Source organism: Rhinoderma darwinii, chromosome 7, assembly GCF_050947455.1.
Source record: "Rhinoderma darwinii isolate aRhiDar2 chromosome 7, aRhiDar2.hap1, whole genome shotgun sequence".
Lineage (NCBI taxonomy): Eukaryota > Metazoa > Chordata > Amphibia > Anura > Rhinodermatidae > Rhinoderma > Rhinoderma darwinii.
The window spans coordinates 82,092,731-82,105,984 of record NC_134693.1 but is presented as its reverse complement, the minus strand read 5'-3'; the positions used below and the strand labels follow the sequence as shown (position 1 = coordinate 82,105,984).

The window sequence follows — 13,254 nt, the reverse complement described above, 5'->3', positions numbered from 1 at the left end:
TTCTTAGAATCTGCCCGGAGGCTAAACCGGAGACAAGCTCGATGGGCATTATTTTTTACCAGATTCAACTTTTTGGTCACCTATAGGGCTGGGTCTAAAAATATTAAGGCTGATGCACTGTCGCGTAGCTTCATGGCAAGCCCTCCTTCGGAGGAAGATCCTGCTTGTGTTTTGCCTCCAGGTATAATCATTTCCTCTACTGATTCTGATTTAGTCTCCGAAATTGCGGCTGATCAAGGTTCAGCTCCCGGGAACCTTCCTGAGAACAAGCTGTTTGTTCCCCTGCAATTCCGGCTAAGGGCACTTAGGGAAAAACATGACTCTGCACTATCTGGCCATCCAGTCATCCTGGGTACCAAGCACCTCATTGCCAGAAACTACTGGTGGCCTGGGTTGCTTAAAAACATTAAGGCCTACGTCGCCGCTTGTGAGGTTTGTGCTAGGTCCAAGACTCCCAGGTCCCGACCAGCGGGCTTACTATGTTCTTTGCCCATTCCCCAGAGACCTTGGACCCATATCGCCATGGATTTTATCACCGATTTGCCTCCATCTCAAGGCAAGTCGGTGGTGTGGGTTGTAGTAGACCGCTTCAGTAAGATGTGCCACTTTGTGCCCCTCAAGAAACTACCCAATGCTAAGACGTTAGCTACCTTGTTTGTCATACACATCCTGCATCTCCATGGGGTTCCTGTCAATATTGTTTCTGACAGAGGGGTACAATTTATTTCATTGTTTTGGAGAGCTTCTGTAAAAAGTTGGAGATTGATCTGTCCTTCTCCTCGGCATTTCATCCTGAAACTAATGGCCAAACGGAGAGGACTAATCAGTCTCTAGAACAATATTTAAGGTGTTTTATCTCTGACTGTCAACATGATTGGGTCTCATTCATTCCCCTCGCCGAATTTTCCATTAATAACCGGGTCACTAACTCGTCAGGGGTCTCGCCCTTTTTCTGTAATTTTGGGTTTAATCCACGGTTCTCCTCCATTTCACCTGGTAGTTCCAACAATCCTGAGGTAGATGTCGTTCATCAGGAACTGTGCACAGTCTTGGCCCAGGTTCAGAAGTACCTAGAGGCGTCCCAGAGCATACAAAAGACTCAGGCAGATAGAAGACGTTCTGCTAACCCCTTGTTTGTGGTCGGGGATCTGGTGTGGCTATCTTCAAAAAATTTGCGCCTTAAAGTCCCGTCCAAGAAGTTCGCTCCCCGGTTTATAGGGCCGTACAAGGTCATTGAAGTCCTTAACCCTGTCTCCTTCCGACTGGAGTTGCCCCCGTCTTTTCGAATACACAACGTGTTTCATGCCTCCCTCCTTAAACGCTGCTCCCCGTCCTTGGCTCCCTCGAGGAAACCTCCGGTCCCTGTTCTCACCCCTGAGGGGGTAGAATTCAAGGTGGCCAAGATTGTGGACAGCAGGATGGTCCAAGGCTCCCTTCAGTACCTGGTCCATTGGAGAGGATACCGACCTGAGGAGAGGACTTGGGTACCCGCCCGGGATGTTCACGCTGGGGTATTGCTCAGGAGGTTCCACCTTCGTTTCCCCAATAAACCAGGTCCACCTAGAAAGGGTGGCCCCTCATAAAAGGGGGGGTACTGTAAAGGATCTGCCAGACACAGCTTCTGTGTTGACGCCCGTGGGTAATCAGTCTGCACCTGCTCCTATGTCTGTGAGACTGACTCCATCTTCCACCACTCAGGATAGCAGGCTTAGGAGTGGGAGAGTCTATCACAGCCTGACCAGACGGAGCTAGCTCCCGCCCACTGTCTATTTATACCTGCCTTTCCTGTTCCTCCTTTGCCTGTGATTCTGCTCTGCTTGTGTCCTGGCTCTGCTGCTGCTGCTGCTGCTTGAACTACTGATCCTCTGCTTATTATTGACCTTGGCTTACTGACCACTCTCCTGCTCAGCGTTTTGTACCTTGTGCACTCCTGGTTTGACTCAGCTCGTTCACTACTCTCGTTGCTCACGGTGTCTCCGTGGGCAGCTACCCCGTTTCCCTAGCTTCTGTGTACCCTTGTCTGTTTGTCTGTCGTGCACTTACTGAGCGTAGGGACCGTCGCCCAGTTGTACCCCGTCACCTAGGATGGGTCGTTGAAAGTAGGCAGGGACTGAGTGGCGGGTAGATTAGGGCTCACCTGTCTGTCTCCCTACCCCGTCATTACATGTATGTATGTATGTATGTATGTATGTATGTATGTATGTATGTAGGTGTGTATAATGTGTAAGTGCGTAGGTAGTGAGTGTGAGTTTGTCTGCTTGTATTATGTAGTGACTATATATTTCTGTATTGTTTTTATATAATCTGGGATCTGTAAATGCATTCCTCTAGTTCCAAATGGTGCTCCTGTATATATACCGCTTTCTATCATTGGATATGGGCAACTGCGACGGCCTTGCCCTTGTCCAAGATGGATGCGGTGGTCCGTGGGTGTTGTGCGTATGCGCTGGGCTGGGGGCAGTTCATGACGTAGTCCATGACGCAACATGGACTTGATCTCTGTACAGTTGCGAATTGCTCAGTTCCGGACGCCGTGGACTGCGTGATTGAGGTGCCGCCTCTCCTCGTGCATGCGCCAGCTGAACATCCTATGGAAAAGTAAGTGAGGTACACTTCCAGCTGTGTACCTCCTATTTAAATCCTCCGGTCACACTCTTCCAGCACCCCCTGACGAAGCCAGGTGCGAAACGCACGTTGGGGTGTTCTGACAGTATTGTGGCAGAGGAATGGCTCATGGTGGGTTTTCGTATGCGTGTCATGAGGTTCTAATGGTTTCCCTATGATTGTTACCATACATGTTTTGTGGTCATACTCTAGGTAATAGGCTGTGCAATATTGTTACAAGTATATTCATACCCATGGTACATACTTCATATTTAATGATATGGTATGCATAGTACCAACATTGTTTGCCCTGCCGTATATTCAACACTGTCTATTTCCTTGTACTGATGTACATTGGTTTTATGGGTGTTAATTTTTAAAGTGTCTTGATCAACTGTGTTGTTTGTCTTCAATAAAGTATTTTTGTATCTTTCTACGATACGTTTGATTTGGTCTTATTGCAGCATGTAAGGATAACTTTTTGGTTTTCAGTCCAGCCACACCCCCTGGCGTGAGCGCGCAGCTCAACATGCCTGAATATAAGGTAAGTATAAATTAAGATATGTCCGATTGAATGACTCGTGGAGAGACGTACTGAGAGAATAAACGTTTTAGAAGCAGCAATGTTATTAGAAATTACAGGCATATATTGGATACTGTGGAAAAACATATATTGTGAAAAAAGTTTAGTGCTCATAAGGAAGACAAGATTAAACTTGATAAAGAATATATGGACCAAGTAAAAAATATATATAATGTGCAGCAATACGTGAAAATTTTTATACAAAACAAATAAATTAATAAATAAAACCACCGTGAGAAGATATATATATTAACATAAATGGTTTAATGGATAACCGTGAATTGATAAATATATGTATATATGAGAACCTACTCATATATATGCAGTGAAAAGATTTTATGTGTATAGACCTAAATATGTGAAACAATAAAGTATCCAAAGTATATTATCTATATGTAACACGGATGTGCTATATACCCATAAAAACTCATATATCTATGACACTAAAAAAATATATATATACAAAGCAATATCTGTGTATTGAACATTTTTAATTGTAATGTCATTATTGTTTCTAATGACCTCCATTTTTCAGCTACATATAGATGGTAGTGACGTCACTACACTTGGAGACAATTGAAGTAGGAATATAGAAATGAAAATCATCAAGGAATGTAGAGAAGAATACCCCCATTTCATCTTCTTTCGCAGTAAATTTAGACTCCTCCCTTCTCCACTACCCCTTGGTCCTTTTCATTTTTTCATTTTTTTTGTCTGCGTATGTAAGTGTATGTGTGTGTGTAGTAACCGTTTTTGATGCATATACATACGTACACATGCTATATCAGCATTATCAATTGTATATTTATTTATTAATTTTTGTATGTATATTGTGATGTCTATGAAATTCTGGCATACATTTTTCACTTTATACGGAGACATATATTTTATACATTTCACACATATTTTTGTATATATATATATATTTTTTTAGTGTCATAGATATATGAGTTTTTATGGGTATATAGCACATCCCTGTTACATATAGATAATATACTTTGGATACTTTATTGTTTCACATATTTAGGTCCATACACATTAAATCTTTTCACTGCATATATATAAGTAGGTTCTCATATATACATATATTTATCAATTCACGGTTATCCATTAAACTATTTATGTTAATATATATATCTTCTCACGGTGGTTTTATTTATTTATTTGTGTTGTATAAAAATTTTCACATATTGCTGCATATTATATATATTTTTTACTTGGTCCATATATTCTTTATCAAGTTTAATCTTGTCTCCCTTATGAGCACTAAACTTTTTTCACAATATATGTTTTGCCACAGTATCCAATATATGCCTGTAATTTGTAATAACATTGCTGCTTCTAAAACGTTTATTCTCTCAGTACGTCTCTCCACGAGTCATTCAATCGGACATATCTTTATTTATACTTACCTTATATTCAGGCATGTTGAGCTGCGCACTCACCCCAGGGGGAGTGGCTGGACTGCCTTGCGGTCCATGTGTCTGTATCGAGGTGGGCATGGCCCGGCGATGTCAGACGTCGTTGGCCCCCGCCCACCTTGATGACGCTCATCCGGGAGTGCATCACCGGCCATCTCCATACCAGGTGTGTGACGCCCATACTAGCATAAACATGGTCTTGGATGTTAACGCCCTACTTCTGTCTGATTGGCTGAGTCAACCTTTTAATGGAGGTCCCCACTGGAGAGACGCCACCCCCGGACGAACGCATTCCGCCGAAACGCGCGTCGGGTCTGACGTCTCTCTCCTGCAGGGCAAGTCAGAAAGGTATGTAATTTAAACGCACCTTGTATATTCGAGCACAATTACATGTTGTTTTTACATAATACAACACTGATCACTGCATCTAATGACCAGCTGCACATTTGCATATCTTGTTAGCTGTCTAGCTAACATGTTCTAGGATACACAGTGATTTCATGATACATATCTGTACATCCTGTACTTATGTATTTTTTTTGTTTAATCCATGCTCGTGTGTTACATTGTGTCCATATATGCTCCCTGCATGAGGGACGTCTTGTTCATGCTTTGCATAACTCATCTTTTAAATATTTTTGTATTATGAATAAAGTTAGCATTTTTTGTAAAAAACATTACTGTGTGTTAATTGTACCCCACGTCCTGTAGGTTCTACACATGAGAGCACAGTCTATTCTGGTGGTCAGCCTGAACTTATATGACACAGCTGCCCGTAATGACAGAGTTCAAAATGTATAGATATAACTGAGCTGGGATGAAAAAAATGACACTGCTGGAATGTAGCTGGTGAGTTAGCATTATATATGCAAAGAATTAATTGCTGGAGTGCTTCTTTAAATGGGTTTTACGGGATTAAAGTGAACGGGGCTGAATTGCAATACCACAGACCATCTGTGAAAAGGTGTGGAACTGTTTTTAGAAGAAAGCAGCCATGTATTTCTAATCCTATTCAACCCCTTTAAGCTCTCGTGGATAATGAATAAAATGCACGACTGATGGCCCTTCTTGACGATAAGATGGACTTAATGTAAAAGACGTGATTATCATGAATTTAATACACCCAAACAATGCGCCCCTGAGGCAGTGGGGAAGTTGTTAGAGCCCCTTTTTTATAGGCTGTTATAGCTTCACCTTGGAACGTCCTGTTGTGCCCAGCTCTATTTGTTTCGCTTGGTAAATATCCAATTAAAGTGGTAGTGGTTTCTGTTGCTCTACACCATTACCTTTAGTTATACAAAAAACAATAACATGTTTCTTACCTGCCCCCAAAATGTTTTCTTCACAAGAATACCAGATTCCAGTGTGGAAATAGCGGAAAGCAAATCTGTCATCTCCCGTCTCCCAGCTGTAATGGACCACATCTTGACCAGAGGCATTAATGCTCTCCACAGCTATAGGAACCACTATGCACTTAGTCGCTTTTCCATTTCCACAAAGAGGTTTAGGAACTTTTTGTGTGCCTTCACACCAGTAACTACTAAGAAGAGCTGTGGTGGAGAGAGCAAGGGACACCAAATTAAAACTCAGTGCCAGTATAGCACGACGCCAGGGGACAACCTCTGTGAGCTCCATCTATAAGAAAGTAAAATGTAAAGCTTTTATCACTAACACAATATAAATGCTATAGATACCAAGACAATTATCTAATGCAAAATAATCCCATTAAATGGGTTTTCCCATACTCAATATTTATTACATTTCTGATTGGTAAGGGTCCAACTGGGACCCCCACCGTTCTCGAGAACCAGCTCATCTTGCCATTCCTGGGAGCCCCATAGTAATGGAACCGTAGTGCGTATGCTCAGCCACCGCTTTATACATTTTTATGGGGCTGCCGGAGATAGCGCTCGGGACACCTTTAGAGATAAATGGAGTGGTGGTTGGGCATGCGCACTACCGCACCGTTCCTATGTGGATCCCAGGAACGGCAGGCTAAGCCCATTCTTGTGATAGGTGGGGGTCCCAGTGGTCGGACCCTAGTGAATTTGGGTAATAGAGCTGGTTTTGCTAAAATTATTTACATCTTATAAATATATGCTTGGATGTTTTGTATAATTTAAGGTATGTATTTCCTTTTACCTAGTATAAATCAGTTTTGAATAATATTATTAATAATAATAATAATACGTACGTATGTATGTATGCATATTGCCTGGGTACAATAGTAGTACCTGCGACCTAGTAATACTCACTTAACCTTCATTGCAGTAATTCCAAGTTATAATACAATTTTGACCGTTTTATATTTAACCCGTTAGTGACCGCCCATACATGTTTTTACGGCGGCCACTAACAGGTTTTATTCTGATGCATGTGCCTTTTTATGATACTACATCAGAATAAATAAGTGCCGCCGGGAGGAGGGAAAGCTTCCTGCTCTCAGCTAGTCTTCAACGAATACCGGCGATAACCCATATAATGCAGTATGAACTAAAAATAAGCTTTTTATCTCCTCTCACCATGAATGTTTGGAGAGAGAACATAAAAAAAAATTATGTTGGGCCCCTGCAGCCACCGATCGGCACACCCCCCCCCCCCCACCCCCATGCAAAACAAAATAGTGCACGTATGCACAGTAAGTACAAGGCAGAGTCTGTCTGTGCATAGTAACTGATACAGGACCGACATAATTAGTCCCTGATCATATGGTCACTATGATATACCTATCACAGTGACCATAATCAAATATTTAGAAAATGCAGCACAGGATTTGTGCTGGTTCTTGTTGTATTGTGAGAGGAGAGAGATACTGCTTCAAATCTTTTGCTGTCAGACAGTAAAGAACTCACCACAAATCCACCTGTGTTCCCAGATTACCCGTAATCACCCCCAGATCACCCGTGATCACCCCCAGGTCACCCGTGATCTTTTTTTTCTGATTACGCTATTATAATAGAGGTTATTAGCTGCAGGTTTTTTTTAGAAGATGAACAAAACAACGAAAGATATTAATCTTTTGTTTTTTTTTGTTCGTCTTAAAATTTTCTTTTTTAATTACAATTAAAGAAAACTTGGAAATATGCCGTAAAAACACATGCCAGTTTGGAGCACTACCATACGGTGTACGAGCACCTTGAAGCTCAAATTCGATCATATTAGCCAAACATAATTGTAAACCAAATGTGTATTGTAAAGTGATTAGTTAAATTAATAAGTATAAAAGATGGAAGTAAAACTAATGAAGACTCAGCATAATATGTAAGCTTTGTAAACTGTAAAAGCTTTGAACAAGTTTGTGTAAAATACAAAAGACTGGTAAAGTCCTCACATAAAGGACTATGCTCTATGTTAATTCTAGACCTAACATTTAGGGTATGTGCACACGACAACTCCAAATACGTCTGAAATTACGGAGCTGTTTTCAGGAGAAGACAGCTCCAGAATTTCAGAAGTTTTTACAAGTGAACGCGTTTTTCGCGGCGTCTTTTACGGACGTAATTGGAGCTGGTTTTCATTGGAGTCAATGAAAAACGGCTCCAATTACGTCCCAAGAAGTGTCCTGCACTTCTTTGACGTGGCCGTAATTTTACGCGCCGTCTTTTGACAGCGACTCGTAAAATGACAGCTCGTCTGCACAGAACATTGTAAGACCCGTTGCAAGCAATGGGCAGATGTTTGCAGACGTAATGGAGCCGTCTTTTCAGGCGTAATTCAAGGCATAAAACGCCTCCATTACGTCTGAAAAGAGGTCGTGTGCACATACCCTTAAGGTATTATTTACCGCTTCTAAAGTATGTCACTATAAATGTAGAATAAGAACTTACTGATGTAGTCTTCTGCAGAAATCTTGCAGACGATGCCACTTCTGATGAAAGGTGCATGGCACAGACGTACAGGAACACATAAAATAGTTATTATGGATTGCAGAACAAAGATACAACAAGCCGTGCACAAAGCCTTGAAAACAAGAAACTGCTGGTAATACTCTTCTGTTCCCATCTAATCGCAATTCCCAGAGACCAACTCGAATCATTGCAGTGAAATCACCAACATCTGCTGCACAGTAATGGAGGTTCCTAATCCACAAAACAATCAAGTCCCAGCTGTTCGATCTAAACCCTTCAAATTCATTCTGATCTCAGATCTTCTGCATAGCAATAGCTGAACTATTCACATTTTATCAAAACTAGATGTAGCAGCATGTTAATTGTATTTGCGTTAACAATGCTTATTTGTTGCAGGAATTCCACATTGAATTCAATGGGGAGCTCAATCCCGCAACAAATAGCAGTTGTTGCATTTTTTGCAACGGGTTCGCAGCGATCCCGCCGCAAAAAATGCAACAAAGAAAGAAAAAAGCCTGATACTCACCCAGAAGTCTGTGTTTGCGGCCTCCTGGCTAATCACAGGCTGCAGCAGCTGTCACATGGGATGAAACGTCATCCCCGGAGGCCGGTCTGGGTGATGTCAGAAGGCCGGCCTCCTGGGATGACGCTTCATCCCATGTGACCGCTGCTGCATCCAATCACAGGCTGCAGCGGTCTCCTGGGATGAAACGACATCCCAGGAGGCCGGCCTGCTAGTAGGCCAGCTGGTGCTGCAGTTTTCCGCAGCGGACATTCCGGCGAAAAACTGCACCACAGTTTAGTGCGGTTTTTCGCCCAGAATTCCCTGTGGCGCACAGGACGGATACGCTGCGTGCTTTTACGCAGCGTATCAGTCCCGTGTGAACTCAGACATAGGGCTTATTCAGACGAACATAAAATAAGTCCATGCAACGCGCATGGTTTTCACGCGCCTCTCACGGACCTATGTTAGTTTATGGGGCCGTGCAGACAGTCAGTAATTTTTGCGCAGCGTGAGTCCGCTACGTAAAACTGACGACATGTCCGTTCTTTGTGCGTATTTTGCACATCACGCACACATTGAAGTCAATAGGTGCGTGAAAACCACGCATGGCACACGGAAGCACTTCCGTGGGACACGCGTGATTCGCGCAACAGCAGTGAAAAGTATGAATGAAAACAGAAAAGCACCACGTGCTTTTCTGTTTACAAACATACGAACAGAGTGTCATAATGATGGCGGCTGCGCGAAAATCACGCAGCCACGCACTATATGATCTTGACACACGGAGCTGTTAAGTGCCTTTTGCGCATGCAAAACGCTGCGTTTTTTGCTTGCGCAAAACGCACACGCTCGTGTAAACCCGGCCATAGGCAGTGTCAGCTTAGCCAAAGAAAGTAAGACAATAGGGGAAAAATAAAATAATTATTCCAATGGTTTATTTGTGATGTTCAAGTAATGCACTAAAATCAGTAACAAAACAACAATTGCCTAAAGTAAAAAGTACTCAAGTGGTCCTCTTCTGTGAAGTTGTTTAAAGTTCTATTCATCTATTGCTTAGTTTTGACTGTTTTTGAATAAAAAAAAACTTTTAAGAATTCCTCTACAGCTATCACAGAGATTGTCACAGCTATCACAGTGTGTATAACATATATAAAAAATTATGTATGATGGCATACTGTAATAAATGAAGATAAGCAACTATGCATCTGAAGTAAAAGATAACATTATGTACTGACCTCTAGTGTGTTATCTGTAATGCTAAGGCCGGATTTACACGAGCGCGTGCGTTCTGCGCGCGCAAAAAACGCAGCGTTTTGCGTGCCCAAAAGCTCCATAACATCTCCGTGTGTCAGCAGCATATGATGCGTGGCTGCGTAATTTTCACGCAGCCGCCATGATTATGACACTCTGTTTGTATGTTTGTACGTGGTGCTTTTCTGTTTCCATTCATAGTTTTGACTACTGTAGCGCGCATCGTGCGCGGCACACGGAAGTGCTTCAGTGTGCCATGCGCGGTTTTCACGCACCCATTGACCTCAATGGGTGCGTGATGTGCGAAAAACGGGCAACTATAGCACATGTCGTGAGTTTTACGCAGCGGACATACGCTGCGTGAAAATCACGGAAGTCTGAACGGCCCCATTGACTAACATACACTACCGTTCAAAAGTTTAGGGTCACTTAGAAATTTCCTTATTTTTGCAAGAAAAGCACCGGTTTTTTTTTCAATGAAGATAACATTAAATTAATCAGAAATACACTCTATACATTGTTAATGTGCTAAATGACTATTCTAGCTGCAAACGTCTGGTTTTTAATGCAATATCTACATAGGTGTATAGAGGCCCATTTCCAGCAACCATCACTCCAGTGTTCTAATGGTACATTGTGTTTGCTAACTGTGTTAGAAGGCTAATGATGATTAGAAAACACTTGAAAACCCTTGTGCTATTATGTTAGCACCGCTGTAAACAGTTTTGCTGTTTAGAGGAGCTATAAAACTGACCCTCCTTTGAGCTAGTTGAGAATCTGAAGCATTACATTTGTGGGTTCGATTAAACTCTCAATATGGCTAGAAAAAGAGAGCTTTCATGTGAAACTCGACAGTCTATTCTTGTTCTTAGAAATGAAGGCTATTCCATGCGAGAAATTGCCAAGAAACTGAAGATTTCCTACAACGGTGTGTACTACTCCCTTCAGAGGACAGCACAAACAGGCTCTAACCAGAGTAGAAAGAGAAGTGGGAGGCCCCGCTGCACAACTGCGCAACAAGACAAGTACATCGGAGTCTCTAGTTTGAGAAATAGACGCCTCACAGGTCCTCAACTGGCAGCTTCATTAAATAGTACCCGCAAAATGCCAGTGTCAACGTCTACGGTGAAGAGGCGACTCCGGGATGCTGGCCTTCAGGGCAGTGTGGCAAAGAAAAAGCCATATCTGAGACTGGCTAATAAAAGGAAAAGATTAATATGGGCAAAAGCACACAGACATTGGACAGAGGAAGATTGGAAAAAAGTGTTATGGACAGACTAATCGAAGTTTGAGGTGTTTGGATCACACAGAAGAACATTTGTGAGACGCAGAACAACTGAAAAGATGCTGGAAGAGTGCCTGACGCCATCTGTCAAGCATGGTGGAGGTAATGTGATGGTCTGGGGTTGCTTTGGTGCTGGTAAAGTGGGAGATTTGTACAAGGTAAAAGGGATTTTGAATAAGGAAGGCTATCCCTCCATTTTGCAACACCATGCCATACCCTGTGGACAGCGCTTGATTGGAGCCAATTTCATCCTACAACAGGACAATGACCCAAAGCACACCTCCAAATTATGCAAGAACTATTTAGGGAAGAAGCAGGCAGCTGGTATTCTATCTGTAATGAAGTGGCCAGCGCAGTCACCAGATCTCAACCCCATAGAGCTGTTGTGGGAGCTGTTGTGTTACGGTCAGGGCCGCCATCAGGGGGGTATTAGGGGTAGTGGTGTGAGGGGCCCGGCCAAACCTAATTGAAAGGGGGGCCCGGCAACTGCCTCGACATTCTTTTGGTAGGAAAAAACGGGCCCCTGCAATGGGGCCCGTTTTTTTCACCAAAAGAATGTCGTGAGCTGCTGCTGCTGCTGCTGCTGCTGCTGCGGGCCCCCTCCCCTCGTCATGGGGGGCCGTCAAACCGTCCGCCCGCGCGCGCGCGCGCACCCGATCGCGCGCACAATGAAACTCCCGCGCGTGCGCACTCGCGAGCGCGCATCCACGAACGCCCGCACTGGAGACCGCCCGCGTGCGCACCCGCGATCGACCGCGCGCGCACCCGCGACCGGCCGCCCGCGCACCCGCGAACGAAGCCGCGGACCCACATGGACAAAACTTACCTGGAGCCTGGCTGGAGGTGAAGGACTGGACGTCTGGACCGAAGACCTCCCCTGGAAGACATCGCCGGAAGAGGACTGGAGTGGGAGCAGCTCTTCTGACAGTGAGTAAATTATCTCAAAGTGTTGTTTATGTATGGCCCTGTTCACACAGTATTTTGCAGGCAAAAAAAAATCTGCCTCACAATTCCTTAAAGAATTTTGAGGCAGATTTTGCCCTGCCCACACTATCTTGCCGCGTTTTTTTGCTGCGTTTTTTGCCCGCGGCGATTGAGGACAGCAGACAAAAAACGCAGCGAAAAATGCATTTTCTGCCTCCCATTGATTTCGATGGGAGGTCAGAGGCGGAACCGCGGCAAGAAAGGACGTGCTGCTTTTTCTTTTTTCCGCGACTGGCTCCCATTGATTTTAGATTAAATCAATGGGAGGCGGTTTTGGAAGTTGTTTGGTGCTGATTCTGATGCAGTGTCCGAGTCAATATCAAGGCCCAAAAACTCTGTGAACTGGGCCTTATTGTTAGGGCTTATTCAGACGAACGTGTAATACGTCCGTGCAACGTGTGTGATTTTCACGCGCCTCGCACGGACCTATGTTACTCTATGGTGCCGTGCAGACTGTCAGTGATTTTCACGCGCCTCGCACGGACCTATGTTACTCTATGGTGCCGTGCGGACTGTCAGTGATTTTCACGCAGCGTGTGTCCGTGTGTCCGCTGCGTAAAACTCACGACATGTCCTATATTGGTGCATTGTTCGCGCATCACGCACCCATTGAAGTCAATGGGTGCGTGAAAATCACGCCCAGCACTTCCGCAGCCGTATAAACTATGAATGAAATTAGAAAAGCACCACGTGCTACAAACAGAGTGTCATAATGATGGCGGCTGCGCGAAAATCACGCAACCGCGCATCATACGCTGCTGACACACGGAGCT

General features: G+C 43.8%; 1 protein-coding gene across 1 annotated transcript in view; it reads right to left on the bottom strand.

Annotated features, from left to right (window-relative positions):
• GSG1 (germ cell associated 1) overlaps positions 1 to 8,495 on the bottom strand; it is a 151,647-nt gene extending 143,152 nt beyond the window's left edge. Inside the window, exons 1-2 of the mRNA XM_075832301.1 lie at positions 8,436 to 8,495; positions 5,931 to 6,243 (exon numbers count right to left, since the gene is read on the bottom strand). Of these exons, the coding sequence (XP_075688416.1) occupies positions 5,931 to 6,243; positions 8,436 to 8,492 (370 nt within the window). The 5' untranslated portion in view covers positions 8,493 to 8,495. The remainder of the gene's footprint in view (positions 1 to 5,930; positions 6,244 to 8,435) is intronic.
• Between the last annotated feature and the right edge of the window lie 4,759 nt (positions 8,496 to 13,254).